The sequence below is a fragment of the Oncorhynchus nerka genome, linkage group LG14 (genome assembly GCF_034236695.1).
Source record: "Oncorhynchus nerka isolate Pitt River linkage group LG14, Oner_Uvic_2.0, whole genome shotgun sequence".
Lineage (NCBI taxonomy): Eukaryota > Metazoa > Chordata > Actinopteri > Salmoniformes > Salmonidae > Oncorhynchus > Oncorhynchus nerka.
The window spans coordinates 50,719,610-50,738,291 of NC_088409.1; the positions used below are offsets into that span (position 1 = coordinate 50,719,610).

Genomic DNA, 18,682 nt, shown 5'->3' on the forward strand with positions numbered 1-18,682 from the left:
GCCAACCACAAAAATGACAGAAATGACAGGCTACAGATCTTGTCTGAGATCAATAAAAAATGACCTGGTTTCGAATGCAATAGCTTAGGCCTACTGAAAGAGAGTAGACACACAGATTGTTTAATATGACTTCTATCTAACCTGGAAGAAAAAACAAAAAAAATACTTTCCAGTGGCATTGACTCTCTCGTTGATAAAGATCAGGCCAATAGCCTTATTTGACATCCTGTGTCCATCGGTTCTCACTGGGCTCTTTCCCCTCTGGTCATGCTCTCTATTTGGGTGCACTACCGAAACAGGGAACTGAATGGGGAGGTTCAATTCTAACTGTGTCCATCTATAATTACAATATGGATGTATTTGTATTTGTATTTCTAGACCCCCTTGTCCCCAGCTGCTTGCTAAATATTGCTAAATAAGTTCAGGTCCGAAAAATATAAATGCAATAATTATTGATAAATAAAGTTAGTTTTTTTATTCCTTTAATGTTCTTGCCAAGCAATGCATGTTTCATCTTACAAACAACTGATGCAATATTTTATCAAAACAATTCCCCCTGAAAATAGATTACATTACATTGTTTAAAAATATATATAAAATGTTCTAATGCAATGTTTGGACGTTTCAAGTAAAATCAGTTGTTTAGTCCATGAGCCAGACCCCCAAATTTGGACCTTCACAGGCTCACTCGGGGTGATGATGTCTCATAGTGGTTTACTTGACGGTCTATGGAAATGTGTGATAGCAGTGCAGCAATGGGAGCTTTCTCTGTGTTGTCACTCTTTCATCTCGCCATCTTTTCTTTCATTTCTCCACTTTAAGACAATTCACTGTGTACAAATCTAATGAAAGAAACATGAAAAATAATATTTTCATGTCATTCTTTAAAACGATGAGACAATTTGATTTGATTGAATCTTTATTTAACTAGGCAAGCCAGTTAAGAACAAATTCTTATTTACAATGATGGCCTACCAAAAGGCCTCCTGCGGGGACGGGGGCTGGGATTAAAAACACACATCACGACAACACTACATAAAGAGAGACCTAAAACAACATAGCATGGCAGCAACACATGACAACACAGCATGGTAGTGACACCACATGACAACAACATGGTAGCAACACAACATTGCAGCAGCACAAAACATGGTACAAACGTTATTGGGCACAGACAACAGCAAAAAGGCAAGAAGGCAGAGACAACAATACATCATGTGAAGCAACCTCAACTTTCAGTAAAAGTGTCCATGATTGAGTTTTTGAATAAAGAGATGGAGATAAAACTGTCCAGTTTGAGTGTTTTTTTGTAGCTTGTTCCAGTCACTAGCTGCAGCGAACTGAAAAGAGGAGTGACCCAGGGATCGGTGTGCTTGTGGGACCTTTAACAGGATTGGTGGCAAATCTGATATGGCAGGAAAACATTTAAGATTTTACCCTATGACAAACAATGGTTGTATACAAGTTATTGCTCACATATCCCCTTTCATCAGATATCATTGGAAAGCTTAGATTCCCAGCTATCCATCAGACACATTTTCAGAATGTTCAGGTCAACAGAACGTTGACCTTGAGTCCAGGGTACATATCATAATTACCTCTCTAGAAATTGCTTTAAAAAATAAATCCTGGTTCATTTCAAAATGAGTTTCAAGTGGTTCTGAAAGATCATGAAATTACCTTTGAAATTATACACTGCTCACAAAAATAAAGGGAACACTTAAACAACACAATGTAACTCCAAGTCAATCACACTTCTGTGAAATCAAACTGTCCACTTAGGAAGCAACACTGATTGACAATAAATTTCACATGCTGTTGTGCAAATGGAATAGACAACAGGTGGAAATTATAGGCAATTAGCAAGACACCCCCAATAAAGGAGTGGTTCTGCAGGTGATAACCACAGACCACTTCTCAGTTCCTATGCTTCCTGGCTGATGTTTTGGTCACTTTTGAATGCTGGCGGTGCTTTCACTCCAGTGGTAGCATGAGACGGAGTCTACAACCCACACAAGTGGCTCAGGTAGTGCAGCTCATCCAGGATGGAACATCAATGTGAGCTATGGCCAGAAGGTTTGCTGTGTCTGTCAGCGTAGTGTCCAGAGCATGGAGGCGCTACCAGGAGACAGGCCAGTACATCAGGAGACGTGGAGGAGGCTGTAGGAGGGCAACAACCCAGCAGCAGGACCGCTACCTCCGCCTTTGTGCAAGGAGGGGCAGGAGGAGCACTACCAGAGCCCTGCAAAATGACCTCCAGCAGGCCACAAATGTGCATGTGTCTGCTCAAACGGTCAGAAACAGACTCCATGAGGGCCCGACGTCCACAGGTGGGGGTTGTGCTTACAGCCCAACACCGTGCAGGACGTTTGGCATTTGCCAGAGAACACCAAGATTGGCAAATTCGCCACTGGCGCCCTGTGCTCTTCACAGATGAAAGCAGGTTCACACTGAGCACATGTGACAGACGTGACAGTCTGGAGACGCCGTGGAGAACGTTCTGCTGCCTGCAACATCCTCCAGCATGACCGGTGTGGGGTGGCACAGCCCTCCATCACCTCATTTGCTCACATCGCATATAGACTTAGTTTTCTACTGTATTATTGACTGTATGTTTGTTTTACTCCATGTGTAACTCTGTGTTGTTGTATGTGTTGAACTGCTTTGCTTTATCTTGGCCAGGTTGCAATTGTAAATGAGAACTTGTTCTCAACTTGCCTACCTGGTTAAATAAAATTTTTTACCTATTCCAATACATACCACTATTTCCATCCTGGCCTCAGATGTATATTCTCTTTTCTTCAGTGTTAATTTCAAGGGAATATGTCTTCCAGTGTTGGGGAAGCTACTCTGAAAACAGTTAACCAATTACTTCACATTGGAAGAAGTTAAGCTACACTAATGCTACCCTTAAACATATATAAAGTAGTTAGATTTAGCATACCTATCTGAAATGTCATAGAATACAAATTGCAAGAACCGATCACTCTGGTGTCAGATGTTAACAAAATGTGATATTTAGCCTATTTAACAAAACATGTTTCAATTGAGAATTAGGCAGGTCTGATGCAAAAAAAGAATGGAAATTATTGCCTACTTTACCCATATTTTATTTTTGGAGAAAAAAAAGGAATGTGTAGTTCCAGTAAGCTACACCACTACATGGCAAAGTTAACTACAGAAATTTAGTTCAACTACTACCAAATTACAAGTTGAACTACATGTAGTTCACTACTCCCATGTGATGTATATAAGGATGTGAATATATCAATAGTGTGGAAATATTATTTTGGTATTCTATTGGTGTCTTTCCTATATATAACTTGTTTTATTTTTAATTGAATGTATATTATGCTGTTCGTCACTTTGTCATATATTTGTACATTTTATGTCGATTCCAGGAACAGTAGCTGCTGCATGTGCAGTAGCTAATGGGGATCCTAATAAACTAAACTCCCCAACACTGCCTTCAGACCACCGGTGTGTGTGAAACTCACAATAAGATTCCACCTACTGAGTCCTCTCTTTCCCTGGGTATGCTGCAGTATCAACCTCTTAGTCTTACACATAAAAAGTTGCCCACTAGTTTAGTCTATATGCAATCACTTGCTGACAATAACCTCCATGGCTGTGGCCCAAATAACACCCTATTCCCTGTAGAGACAATGGCTGCGTTTACACAGGCAACCCAACTGTATTTGTTTCACTAATTGGTCTAAAATATCTGATGTGAAAAGATCAAAATCAAATCAAATTGTATGTCACATGCCCTGAATACAACAGTGAAATGCTTACAAGCCCTTAATCGACAAAGCTTTAAGAAGTTAAGAAAAAGTGTTCAGTAAAAAATTTAAAATACAAAATAAGTAACAAATATTTAAACATCAGTAAAATATCAATATGCACATTTGAAGTCGGAAATTTACATACACCTTAGCCAAGTACATTTAAAAACAGTTTTTCACAATTCCTGACATTTAATCCTAGTAAAAAATTCCCTATTTTAGGTCAGTTAGAATCACCACTTTATTTTAAGAATGTGAAACGGCAAAATAATAGTAGACAGAATGATTTATTTCAGCCTTTATTTATTTCATCACATTGCCAGTGGGTCAGAAGTTTACATACACTCAATTTGTATTTGGTAGCATGGCCTTCAAATGGTTTAACTTGGGTCAAATGTTCCCGGTAGCCTTCCACAAGCTTCCCACAATAAGTTGGGTGAATTTTGGCCCATTCCTCCTGACAGAGCTGGTGTAACTGAGTCAGGTTTATAGGCCTCCTTGCTCGCATACACTTTTTCAGTTCTGCCCACAAATTTTCTATAGGATTGAGGTCAAGTCTTTGTGATGGCCACTCCAATACCTTGACTTTAGAAGTATGCTTGGGGTCATTGTCCGTTTGGAAGACCCATTTGCGACCAAGCTTTAATTTCCTGACTGATGTCTTGAGATGTTGCTTCAATATATACACAACATTTTCCCTCCTCGTGATGTCATCTATTTTGTGAAGTGCTCCAGTCCCTCCTGCAGCAAAGCACCCCCACAACATGATGGTGCCACCCCCATGCTTCACGGTTGGGATGATGTTCTTCGGCTTGCAAGCGTCCCCCTTTTTCCTCCTAACATAACGATGGTCATTATGGCCAAACAGTTCTATTTTTGTTTCATCAGACCAGAAGACATTTCGCCATAAAGTACGATCTTTGTCCCCATATGCAGTTGCAAACAGTAGTCTGGCTTTTTTATGCTAGCCTTTCAGGTTATGTCAATATAGGACTCGTTTTACTGTGGATATAAATACTTTTGTATCGGTTTCCTCCAGCATCTTCACAAGGTCCTTTACTGTTGTTCTGGGATTGATTTGCACTTTTCGCAACAATGTACGTTCTTCTCTAGGAGACAGAACGCATCTCTTTCCTGAGAGGTATGACGGCTGCGTGGGCCCATGGTGTTTATACTTGCATACTATTGTTTGTACAGATGAACGTGGTACCTTCAGGCGTTTGGAAATTGCTCCCAAGGATGAACCAGACTTGTGGAGGTCTACTTTTTTTTCTGAGGTCTTGGCTGATTTCTTTTGATTTTCCCATGATGTCAAGCAAAGAGGAGCTGAGTTTGAAGGTAGGCCTTGAAATACATGAACAAGTACACCTCCAATTGACTCAAATTATGTCAATTAGCCTATCAGAAGCTTCTAAAGCCATGACCACTTTCTGGAATTGTCCAAGCTGTTTAAAGGCACAGTCAACTTAGTGCATGTAAACTTCTGATCCGCTGGAATTGTGATAAAGTGAATAATAAGTGAAATAATCTGTCTGTAAACAATTGTTGGAAAAATGACTTGCGTCATGTACAAAGTCGATTGCCAAAAGTATAGCTGGTTAACAATAAATTTGTGGAGTGGTTGAAAAACGAGTTTTAATGACTCCAACCTAAGTGTACTTCCGACTTTAAATGTACATGTAGGTAGAGTTAAAGTGACTATGTATAGATAATAAACAGAGAGTAGCCGCAGTGTAACAGAGGGGTCTGGGTAGCCCTTTGAGTAGCTGTTCAGATGTAAACACAGCCTAAGACCAGCACAACTGTGGTGAGACAAATTCAATTTCAGAACATTCACTTTAAAATATTTACAATTACTCTACTAAATCAAATTTGTGACAAATTGTTACTTGGAAATAGCCTGTAATATGTACCAGACGAATGACATTACATAATTTCTGCAGAATTGTTTTAGCCCTCCTGTTGTGTTCGTTTCATGTTAATTAGTTATGTATTCCCAGTCCAAAATCACCGCCCCATTATAGCTGATCATAAATCCATAACAATACATATATTATCACCTAAAGTTGTGTTTGATCTTTTTTATCAACTTACGTTCTTGTGAACATTACAAGTTTTGTACTTATATTAGCAGTTTATGGCCTGTAGGCCTCATTGACCTGAGCTCATACAACTCGTTTTTTAGGAAAAAAAGCATAATGTATGGATTATTTTGACAATAACAAATACTCAGATGAAACATATTGTTCTATTTTTCAAAGACTACTTTGGGTCAAAGTTTAACAAGGACTCTCCTCCTCACCAGTGTCATGATCAACGATATGATCAAGACCCTCACATATAGTATATTGTTTGGTCATTGTGCTGCCACAGAATTAATTGTGAGCAAGGCCTCAAAAAAGCTTTATATACCAGAGTTGCTAGAAAAGTTCTATATATTATTGAAATAATGTTGCAATTATTTGTGAGAATGCAAACAGGTGTGATTCCCGTGGGGGCCAAGAAAGGGAGTGAGGTGTATGTGTGCTCAAACACACATGCATGTGGGGGTCTGGGAGAGGAAGTGTGTCCATCTGATGAATGGGCATGCGCCTGAACTCAATTTTATACACTAATTGTAGTCTCACTAATTCATTTCTAATGACCGGTCATTTTTAACCGGGAACACCACTGGTGTACAAAAGTTAAATAAAACACTCAAAATGTAATGAAAATCATCAAAATGTATTTTGTGTGTTCAGATGTCCTGTGTGGACAATTTAAAAAATATATTTTTATTTATTTATCCGTTATTTTACCAGGTAAATTGACTGAGAACATGTTCTCATTTGCAGCAACGACCTGGGGAATAGTTACAGGGGAGAGGAGGGGGATGAATGAGCCAATTGTAAACTGGGGATTATTAGGTGACCGTGATGGTTTGAGGGCCAGATTGGGAATTTAGCCAGGACACCGGGGTTAACACCCCTACTCTTACGATAAGTGCCATGGGATCTTTAATGACCTCAAATCATTGAACCTTAATGACAATCAGATTAAATTAACTACATTTTTCAGAGAGAAAACTTGTAAATTGGTCCAATATGATATTTGGCCCTAATTTACTATCAGTAGGCCTACTTTTGGCCCCATAGAGCCCACAATGGTTTGTGACGAGAGTTGCCTCTGTGGCTGCCAGCCAGACTACTTCCAGGTCGTAGCCATTTTGAGTGCTCGACGGCGAAGACGAACCAAGTTGGAGAGGTGGGAATCGCTCAAGCGTGTTATGATGTTTAGTTTGTGTCCATTCTCCTGATGCTATAGTAGATGATGTTAGCTGCTGTTCTTTGAAGCAGTATTCCAAACTATAGCTAGCAATGTTTTTACTTTCCAACCCAAATCTTGAAAACAAGCAAACTGGCGCTAGCTAAGTGTTAGCTGGCTAACGTTAGCCAGTTTCATTTCGCACCGAGCCCGGGGAATTTGGAAAACATTGACTGAAGAAGCAGACGAGTAATGCACAATCTTTTAGATACACATGCTCGCGTTATATAATTTTATCCACATAGATATCACAAATGTACTGCATGCAATGTAAATTAAATACATTTGTAGTATGAAGTGCCAACGTTCGCTAGCTAGCACCACCCAGCAAACATCCATAGCCAGCTGAGCTAACTTAGCTAACGAACATTCATGCCCCTAACTCCCGCTAGCTAACTAGCTAGCCACAATTACGCAGATCTCAATTAGCTTTCAAGGTTAGCAATTTAGCTGAGCTTTTTTTATTAGCTGGTTTCTGCACTGTCAATAAAAAGCATCTGCATCGATATCAAACTAACGTTACTTGTTTGATCTGATTTCTAAATAGCCACTGGCTACATAACTAGCTTGCTAACACATTTATTTATATTTATTTAACTAGGCAAGTTAGTTAAGAACAAATTCTTATTTTACAATGACGTCCTACCACGGCTATTCATCATTATAAGTACAGTTCATATTGAGAATATCATTATTCACTCACAGTACTGTCATATGCTTTTGTCCCACATTGGCAGGCTCCAGGTGTAGGAACTACAGGGTGAAAGATGTGGGACCAGGGTGGACAGCCCTGGCCACAATGGCCAATGAACCAGCAGCAGTGGATGCAGTCCTTCCAGCACCAGCAAGATCCAAGTGGGTGACATCACCTGTATGCATGACAGCTCAATCATTGCATTACTTACAATTTTACAAAATGACACCCTAAGCAATGCTTCTCTTGTTGTCTTTCTGTGTTGTGTAGGCCAAGTGGACTGGGCAGCACTGGCCCAGGCCTGGATTGCTCAGAAAGAGTCTACAGGCCCTACAGTGGACCAGCAGAACATTCATCCTAATGGACAGGACATCCCTGGCATGGATCCTGTGATGCCTAATAACCATGGCTCCTTCCAGGGTGACACCAATTTTGGCAGAATGTGGCAACCTGGTAAACTCTAAACATAATTTTCTGGGGATGGAGAATATCTATGTCCGTGATCAGTTTTCTCACGTTGCAAGACCATCATGCTTGCTATACTCAGTATGTACATAATTTGTCTTTATATCTCAGGGATGGAGTGACTTTACCGATGTACTCAAACAAACATGTCATAGGCGAATTTCACATCCATTACATTAACATAGCTGTGCCCCAATCAACTTAGTTCCCCTGCAGTCCAGTAGTTTAATGTTAGAATAGCATGACTGCAAGTGTACGTTTTGATTTTTGAATGGTCTCTTGTAACACAAGCCTTTTGGTGGGCTTAAAGAGATCCTAATGAACAATAACAATGCACATGTGTTGTTGTTTACAGAATGGGGGATGCATGGTCAGCCCCCTCCGCCTCCCATAGACCAGGCGTGGATCCCCCCAGGAACAGGACCCATGGGGACTGGGCCTATGGATGTGGTGGCTCCCTCTGAGGACAGCAACAGCCAGGACAGTCTAGAGTTCTCTGAAGGCCACCACAGGGTCTTCCCCCAGAACAGCCACGGCTTTGGGGGTCAGCCCGACAACTACGCCATGAACCCAATGGCCATAAACCAGTTTGATTATCAGGTACACACACACACTTACAGTAGAGTTTCATGGCTGCTCTGTCATTCAACTAGTTTGGATGGTCCTCATTTCTCATTGTCTCGCCCTCTGTAGCATGGGGCGGCTGCCACCTACGGCCCCACTCCCACAGGGTTCCACCCTCCATACTGGCAGCAGGGTCACCCACAGAACAGACGGGACAGGCCCCCAGGCTTTAGGGACCGCCAGAGATCCCCCATCCAGATCCCCAAACAAGATGCTCCTGCTGCTGCCCTCGGTGAGCATCTTCACCAACACACGGGTACAAAAACGTCCTCATTAAATGGGTGGTGATCAGGATTTCATCCTTGGACACTTACTGCTGTAACAGAGGCACAGGCTTGCTTCAACTCTCTTTCCGTTCATACCCACACCATCCAAAATGTTGTATCTCACCATGTTTTGTATCTCAGTATTGCTCTCTACTTTTCTTAATTAGCTTTCCCAGGCACGCAGGAAAACAGACACACACACACAGCATCCAATGACCTGGCACTCCTCTCAGATGCGGTGAAGAGGCGCACCTTGCCGGCCTGGATCCGAGAGGGCCTGGAGAAGATGGACAGGGAGAAACAGAAGAAGCTGGAGAAGGAGCGCATGGAGAAACAGCTTGCCGAAATGGCTAAAGATGAAGACAAAGAGAGTGACACAGTGGACGAGGGAGGCGATGGGCCTCGTTTACCCCGCAAGAGTAAATTTGTAAGCATCAATCTTTTTGGTGTCATGGTGTCATGAATCCCATTAATCTTATGAACAGAACAATGAGTTGAAAAATCCCCCAAATAATTTCATTATATTTCTGTAAAACTGTGACACTGGTGAGCTTTCAGGAGGTCCTGTTGTCGTGTCTTTGTATATCTGACCTACCACCCCTTTCCCTCCCCTGTAATAGGACAGTGATGATGAAGAGGGTGATGAAGATGAGAGGGAAGATGAGGACCGGGTCCTGACCAGGAAGCAGGAGCTGGCCAGCAGGAGCCCGTCACCTCCACTGGAGGACCAGAGCGAACCAGAGATGAACGAGGAGGAGAGAGAGTTCCAGCTGGTTAGTTTTGGCCTACAGCTACTATTCTGACACATTGGGGTGCGTGTAGGGCTGGGCGATATATCGAATTCTAATGAATGTTCTTACGCAATATTCTAAATGCCTGTATCGCAAGAATCTACTTTTTTGTAGGCTACTCATGGCATTTTCTTTTTAAAGTATTGTCTCTTTTGCTCCTTCTGTGCTGTGTGCACCTTCCCATTTACACCAGAGATCTGTATATAATGACGAGATGCTCATGTCTCCTCCCTAACAATGGGAATCGTCCCAAGGGCGGGAAGGCATGTGAAAAGCTTATGTCTAAAGTAAACCCATAGTAACGCATTGGGCTGATTTTGGACAGATTTTGGCGAGAGCGAAACCGCTCGCTTCGCATCTCCCTCTGTGTTTACACACACACACACACCAAGCCCCTCCGCCAGCCACTCACAACAACAAAGATGAGCGGTCACTTCTTCATCTCTGACAAGCGGTTTCAACTTACTATTTGGATTTGAGGTTTGGTCAAACAGAATCGGTCATATGGACACCGAAACACATTGATACATTATTTTACTGTAATAAAGAAGTTAACCTATCTAACAATAACCTTTTTAGGTCTCAACTCCTCAAATTGCATGTAGAGCACACACTACTAAAATGGAAAATGAATGCTCAGTATGTAGGCGTGGCATTGCGGAATCACTAGCAGCATTGTAGCCAAATACCATTATACTAACTGTCTGTGTGTGTTTTATACATTTGCAATAAGCATAAAACACTAGTTATATAAGGAATTGGCAATTTGTTCTCATTCTGAGAAATAAGGTATGCCATTCTCAACAAAATGAACAGGCTAGCACGCTGTTCAAACATTTGGAGACGGACAGAAGTGTGTTTATAGCAATTCAACTGTTCTGCCTTGTTAGCTAGAAAATAGATTAAAGTTAACTTGAAATAGAAAGATGAGCTAGCTACTCACTAGCACGTGGTCTTGTGCTTGAGAGATTCTTTGAGACCTGCGTTCATTTTCTATAATGCCTGCTACAAGAAGTTAGTCATTTTTAGTGAATGTGCATAATGCATGGTTCTGGTTAAATTTGTAACAAAAATTACATTTTAATAGACAGACTTGAATGCCAGATCAGTTATTATTGCAAGTTAAACTATTGATAAAATATTTAAATTATTAGTGGGTTGTGGAAGGCTTACATTTAGCCTAGGTATAATTTCACAAGCCATGAATTCATTAGCTCAATGTATTGGACCTTTAATTGTGCAACACAGTTTATTTGGAGAAAACATAAACAAAAAACAATTAGATGTACAGTTGATGTCGGAGGTTTTCATACATTTAGGTTGGAGTCATTAACTCGTTTTTCAACCACTCCACAAATTTCTTGTTAACAAACTATACTTTCGGCAAGTCGGTTAGGACATCTACTTTGTGCATGATGCAAGTAATATTTCCAACAATTGTTTACAGATTATTTAACTTATAATTCACTGTATCACAATTCCAGTGGGTCAGAAGTTTACATACACTAAGTTGACTTTGCCTTTAAACAGCTTGGAAAATTCCAGTACATTGTGTCAGGGCTTTAGAAGCTTCTGATAGGCTAATTGACATAATTTGAGTCAATTGGAGGTGTACTTGTTCATGTATTTCAAGGCCTACCTTCAAACTCAGCTCCTCTTTGCTTGACATCATGGGAAAATCAAAAGAAATCAGCCAACACCCCAGAATTTGTTTTTGTGGACATCCATTAATCTGGTTCATCCTTGGGAGCAATTTCCAAACGCTTGAAGGTACCGCATTCATCTGTACAAGCAATATCACGCAAGTATAAACACCATGGGACCACGCAGCCGTCATACCGCTCAGGAAGCAGACGTGTTCTGTCTCTTAGAGATGAACATACTCTGCGAAAAGTGCAAATCAATCCCAGAACAACAGTAAAGGACCTTGTGAAGATGCTGGAGGAAACGGGTACAAAAGTATCTATATCCACAGTAAAACGAGTCCTATATCGACATAGCCTGAAAGGCCGCTCAGCAAGGAAGAAGCCACTGCTCCAAAACCGCCATAAAAAAGCCAGACTACGGTTAGCAACTGCACATGGGGACAAAGATCATACTTTTTGGAGAAATGTCCTCTGGTCTGATGAAACAAAAATAGAACTGTATGGCCATAATGACCAATCGTTATGTTTGCAGGAAAAAGGGGGAGGCTTGCAAGCCGAAAAACACCATCCCAACCGTGAAGCTCGGGGGTAGAAGCATCATGTTGTGGGGGTGCTTTGTTGCAGGAGGGACTGGTGCACTTCACAAAATAGATGGCATCATGAGGAGGAAAATGATGTGGATATATTGAAGAAACATCTCAAGACATTAGTCAGGAAGTTGAAGCTTGGTCGCAAATGAGTCTTCCAAATAGACAATGACCCCAAGCATACTTCCAAAGTTGTGGCAAAATGGCTTAAGGACAACGAAGTCAAGGTATTGGATTGGCCATCACAAAGCCCTGACCTCAATCCTATAGAGGATTTGTGGGCAGAACTGAAAAAGGCCTACAAACCTGACTCAGTTACACCTGCTCTGTCAGGAGGAATGGGCCAAAATTCACCCAACTTATTGTGGGAAGCTTGTGGAAGGCTACCCGAAACGTTTGACCCAAGTTAAACAATTTAAAGGCAATGCTACCAAATACTCATTGAGTGTATGTAAACTTCTGACCCACTGGGAATGTGATGAAAGAACTAACAGCTGAAATAAATCTCTACTATTATTCTGACATTTCACATTCTTAAAATAAAGTGGTGATTCTAACTAACCTAAGATAAGGAATTTTTACTCTGATTAAATGTCAGGAATTGTGAAACTGAGTTTTAATGTATTTGGCTAAGGTGTATGTTAACTTCAGACTTCAACTTTATATATCGTGAATCGCTTATAAGTTTGAAAAAAATATATATATAATTTTTCGGCCATATCGTCCAGCCTTATGAGGTTGTCTTTTGTTATACATTTTTTTCATTTATGTTATAGAGCCCTGATGCTCAAATGGCAGCTCTGAAATTTGTGGCCCTGTTCACTATTTTCAATTTGTAAGAACCATCCTATTCAAGACTGCAAAAATTGCCCTCTTGACAAACAAATGATTAACATTAACTAATGTCAGAGCCTTTTCTCACATTTCTCTCCAAAGATGATTGTGACTAAAACTCTGCTGACGGAAATCCTGCTGGAGGTCACCAACGAAGAGATCCAAACTGTGGCCAAAGAGACACACCGCAAAGCCACCAAAGGTCTGCTTACCCCCATCTCCTCGAGACCACGCATCATCTGTGCCTTTCACAAAGACATCATGTTTAAGCCTGTTTTATATTGTCTGAAAACGTCACTCAATTCATCTCCGTAAGTCAGGGTAATTGTGTGGCAAACTTGGAGTATTTTCAAAATGTGTTCATATGCATCTTCGACCATTCTCTGCTAATGCAACGGAAGAAAAAGAAAATGTCCCTGGTAAAAAAAGACAGCAGAGCAGCTGGTGTATTTAAAACAAAACAACAGTAACCTAAACTGTTTTCCCTGGTTCCTGCTCCTGAAGGTCCTTCTGAATGACTGTGTTTCTGAACCCATTGACTTTATAACAAATGCTCACCTATAGATCAGATTCAAGTGACTTGTCCCTGTTTATCTGACACTAGTGCATTAGTACAGAGTGGTTCTGATCCCCCATTCCAACTGTCTTGACTTTGAATGTGTGTGACAGACTTTGTTTGTTAACCCCTTCTCTTCTCTCCGTTTGTCTCTTTTATTTTTTGGGGGCCAAAGACCGCTCTTGTGAATAGTGCATTATCTGTGCCCCCCTTCTCTAGAGACTTCTCTATGGTGGCTGTCTCTATGGTGGCTCTATGTGTTTTAACATGTTGTTCCTGTTGTTGATGTGAATCAAAGCTCCTGCCAAACAGCTGGCACAGTCAAGTGCACTGACTTCTCTGATCGGCATTGGTGAGTTCGCCCTCTTTTCTTCCAGGCGGGGGGGGTAAGAATCAGAGCTCAAACCCCTGTCCCCTCACTGCTTTAGTAGCTCAGAAGAGTGACTGAGGCAGCCGAAGGGAAGGGTCCACCTCACAGCTAGGGTTGCAAAATTCCCCAAACATTTCCAGAAATATATATTTTTTATTCCAGTTGGAAGGGAATAAGCTGTCTGTGAGGGAATCCTCCTACCTGGAATTGTTCTACTGAGATTTCTGATAAAACTGGGAATTCGGGGAACGTTTCTGAAATTTTGCAACCCTTCACAGCACAGTTTGAGTGTCTTAGCCTTACTAAGTAATTTCTTATCAGAACACTAAAGAGCATGCCATCTCACAGTAAGTGAAGTGTCAATGGGTTTCTAGTGTGTAGTTAAGTTGAAAACATAGACAGTGGCTGCGTCTTTGACGGGAAGCTTGGTTGGGTATATGGCTAGTTGCTGCGGTCTTGCTCAAAAAGCTGGGGGCTCTGTTGTGGCAGGTGGACTTGGTGACTATGGCTCGGACTTGAGTGAGAACGAGGAGGAGCACAGTGCCCAGGCGTCCGAGTCCTCTGACACAGACGAGGAGGAGCTGCACCACCGTATCCGGGAGAAGATAGACGCCTTCCGACGCAAGGAGAGGGAGCTGCAGGAGAGACAAGCGCAGGAGGCGCAGCACGCACGTGGTGAGGGAACTAAACGCAATATCAATTAGCAGTGGTGATGTTGTCTTTTGAGTTTAACATAAATGTTTTGTTTTCTGTGTGTCTCCCAGAAGAGATGGCGCTGGACAGAGTGAGCAGAGAGAGGGGGGATTATGACGAGGGCCAGTTAGAGAGCCTCCACAAACAGGAAGTGAGAGAGAGGGAGGCGGAACCCACAGCAGAGAGACGCAGATCCCGCAGTGAGACTGAGGTTATCAGCGAGGTCAGGCAGGCGGGCCGGGGTAAGGAGCGTGGCGCAGGGCGGGGCACCAGTGGTTCCCCCAGCAACGGACGCAGCAGCAGCTCCCATTCCAGCTCCAGCAGCGCCAGCAGCCAATCGTCTTCCTTCTCCTCATCATCCTCGGCCTCCTCACGCTCCTCTTCGCGCTCCTCCTCGCCCCGGAGGAAGAGGAGGCGCAGCCGCTCCTCCTCACACAGGGCCCGTGTTGGTGGCCGGCGCAGCCACAGTCGCAGCTCCCACAGACGTCACGGAGAGCGCAGCGTCGACAAGGCCCGAGAGAGGAGGAAGGGCAGCCGGAACCACAGCGCAGAGCGCTTAACCCGCCACCGGAACCGTAGCCACTCTCGAGAGCGAAGGGTCAGCAGAGGAGGCAAGAGCAGGTCCAAGGACAGGGCCAGCCGCAGCAAGAGCAGGGACAAGGAGAGGGACAGAGACCGGAAGAGGAGTAGGGAGCGCAGGGACAGTCACAGCCGCAGCAAGAGCAGGGACAGAGACCGGAAGAGGAGCAGGGAGCGCAGGGACAGTCACAGCCGCAGCAAGAGCAGGGACAAGGAGAGGGACAGAGACAGGAAGAGGAGCAGGGAGCGCAGGGACAGCCGCAGCAGCAAGCACAAGCAGAAAGCCTCCAGCAAGGATAGGGACAGGAAGAAAGACCGGAGCGACAGCCACGACAAGAAGGAGAGAGAGAAGAAGAAGGAGAAGGAGAAAGAGTCAGATAGGAAGAAGCAGAAAGCCAAAGAGAAAGAGAGGGAAAAGGAGAAAGCGAAGGAAAAGGAGAGGGGGAAGGAGAAAGAGAGGGATAGGGATAGGGAGGTGAGCTCTGTGGTGGCGGAGGAGAGCAACGCCAAATCCAAGAAAAGGAAAGAGAGCAGCGATCACACAGACCCTCAGGGTGACAAGCACTCCCATCAGGGTAGCAAGGCTAGCAAGAAGGGCTCTGCCAAATCTAGCAAGAGGTACTCTGACTCAGAGTCGAGCAGGTCCCCCACCCCCGAGCTTAGCAAGGAAAAGAAGTCTAAGAAATCCAAACGTAGTCGCTCAAGATCAACGGAAAAATCTCACAAGTCTGGTAAGAAGGCAAGCCGCAAAAACAAGTCTAAGTCACGATCAAGGTAGTATTCCATTTTTTACCATCTCTTTTTCTGTTGTATCATGTTGTGTGTGTCGTATTTGAGGCCTACTGCCCAGTAATATTTTTTTAGCACAACTTTCCTTGTTTTCTGTCAGGGCTCAAGGCTACCTTACAAAGTGAAATAATAAATATTTTCATGTGTTAAAAAAAAGGAACCATTTGTAGCCAAGTTTCTGTTCCTCAGACTGTCTCTGTAGTGCCCACTGTTGGCCATGTGCAGCATATCAATCCATTTGAATGCCTTGTGTGAATGTCGTAACTGTTCTTCCCAAAGGAGAGTGACCAAGTTCATTCGGGAATCAATGCAATATATTGTCCTCATGATGAGCTGATGTTAACAGGGCCCCAGTGAGGGTGTGTTTATTTTGCCTGTGTGTCATTTTGCATGAGTGTGTGTGAGAGTGGTGCAGCACCATTAATGTTCCCCTTTGCGTCTCTGTTTCAGGTCCACGTCTCCCACCAGGCGCAGGCGTTAAGGAGCGCAGGGCTCCCTGATCTGTGCACTTACATTTAAATTCCATGAGTTTAACAGGCTTGTCTCATTATAGAGGCAACGGTGTAGGTGACCTCTCCACTCCCACCCCCCCACCTTCTATCTTTGTAAATATGTGATTTTTAAGTGCAAGTTGGCAAACAGGACATTTTGAATGCTAGGTTTTTGCCTTCTATCATGCAAAGCTCGGAGGCTTTGTAGTCAGTAGAATCTTGGAAAGATGTCATTTTAAAAAGCTTAACAGAATAAACGTATTCATGTAAATTGTCCAATAAAACTGAAATGATCCCTTGTTCTGGGTATTTTCTTTGTCTACTGTATAACTGTTCCCCGATGATGATGAACTCATCCAGGACTGCATGGGAAACACAATTTATGTACCACACTAAATGCATGACTGAAGTGTTGAATGTCACTCATTTGTTAGTGGAGTAGATGCATTTATTTAAAAAAATAAAATAAGATTGACATGTGTGCAACTGACTTTCAAATCATTACTTTATGATTTTTTTGAGGGTTATCATTAAACCTGCAGTAATTTGGATTGAGTGCAATTGATAACATGCCATTATTAATTGCGTTTCATTCATATAATTTGGAATAGTCTTTTAGAAATTCTAATGGCAAAGAGGAACATTTTTGTATTTCAGCTATATGAACACTACAAATTCACCATATTTTATATATACTGAACAAAAATAAACGCCACCATGTAAAGTGTTGATTTGATGAGTTGAAATAAAAGCTTTTTCTCTCATTTTGTTTACATCTCTGTTCATGAGCATTTCTCCTTAGCCAAGATAATTCATACACCTGACAGGTGTGGCATATCTAGAAGCTGATTAAACAGCATGATCATTACACAGCTGCACCTTGTGCTGAGTACAATAAAAGGCAACTCTTAAATGTGCAGTTTTGTCACAACACAATGCCACAGATGTCTACATTTTGAGGGAGTGCGCAATTGTCATGCTGACTGCAGGAATGTCCACCAGAGAATGTAATGTTAATACTGCCTCTTTGCCTATGCCCTTCCAGGTCCACACATGGCTGCACCCCTGCCCAGTTATGTGAAATCTATAGATTAGGGCCTAATTTATTTATATCAATTGACTGATTTCCTTATATGAACTGTAGCTCAGTAAAATTGTTGAATTTGTTGTGTTTATATTTTTAAGTATATATTACTGGCACAGTCCAATTTCAGCTTTATGTTATGCATGAAATATACAACAATACAGTACACAAGATTTATATTAGCCTGAATTCCTGCAGATGGCGATATTGACTCGTTTAATCTTACCGTCCAAAGGGAACGTATGCAGCCGGCTATACATGTATCCCCCGTGGACTGACCAGTTCATACATAACACTTTCTCCATTCAGCTGAAACAACTATCGCCATCTGACAGTGTTTGATTTAGTGTTATATGTAACAGGGTTGGTTATGTTTCCACTTGCCTCTAAAGAAATGTGTATTTAATGTTCAAGCATTCTTATTGGTTAGTTCAACTCTTATGACAATAAGGTGTGTTGTGATCGGCCCCGCTTGCAGATAGGGGGAGAACGTGAACGTCTTCCCAGTATGAAAATGTGATGCAAGGGGTAGGTCATGTTCTGACTACTATTTTACAATGTGTACAAGTTTGCTGTACGTTACTGATTTATACATGTGTGGGTATATGGTACCTGTTAGGGATTGAGGGGCTTTCTGGGATGTGCTTTGGCATATGATTGCTGTAAATAAGTGTGTTAGCTAGTTTACACCGATGTAATGGTCACATAAGCCACTGTTAACACAGTTGTCTTCATGCTACAGATTTTGCCATCAATACCGTTAAGCCCTGCACAACTAACGTGCTGTTTCCCATTTAACAACAGGTATTTACACATGTTATATTTTGTATTGTATTTTCGCCCAGTATGAAAATTATGCAAGGGATTTAGCCATCAATATTAAGCCCTGCACAACTAACGTGCTGTTTCCCATTTAACAATTGCAGAAATAAATGGATGCTCAACTGGGACCACTGGCCGAAATGATTTATTTTGAGAAAACACAACGCATGGAGAGTACATATACATCTGTTACACTGGTGCCGTGACCCGGATCACTGGTTGCTGCGGAAAGAGGAGGTCAAAAGGGGGGTGAGTGTAGCCGATGTGAAATGGCTAGCTAGTTAGCGGTGGTGCGCGCTAGTG

At 42.3% G+C, this 18,682-nt stretch overlaps 1 protein-coding gene across 3 annotated transcripts; it reads left to right on the forward strand.

Annotated features, from left to right (window-relative positions):
- Positions 1-6,922: 6,922 nt before the first annotated feature.
- LOC115141397 (arginine/serine-rich protein PNISR-like) lies at positions 6,923-16,772 on the forward strand. Of its 3 annotated transcripts, none has more exons than XM_029680212.2 (12): positions 6,923-7,028; positions 7,826-7,943; positions 8,053-8,235; positions 8,603-8,847; positions 8,941-9,103; positions 9,305-9,564; positions 9,758-9,910; positions 13,098-13,197; positions 13,850-13,903; positions 14,411-14,596; positions 14,686-15,967; positions 16,433-16,772. In XM_029680212.2, exons 2-12 carry the CDS (start codon positions 7,856-7,858, stop codon positions 16,461-16,463), a joined length of 2,745 nt encoding a protein of 914 aa, XP_029536072.1. In that variant the 5' UTR covers positions 6,923-7,028; positions 7,826-7,855; the 3' UTR covers positions 16,464-16,772. The 3 variants fall into 3 exon arrangements, with proteins under 3 accessions (XP_029536072.1, XP_029536074.1, XP_029536073.1); XM_029680214.2 differs by having other exon boundaries at positions 14,689-15,967; XM_029680213.2 differs by lacking the exon at positions 6,923-7,028 and adding an exon at positions 7,050-7,277.
- Positions 16,773-18,682: the final 1,910 nt, after the last annotated feature.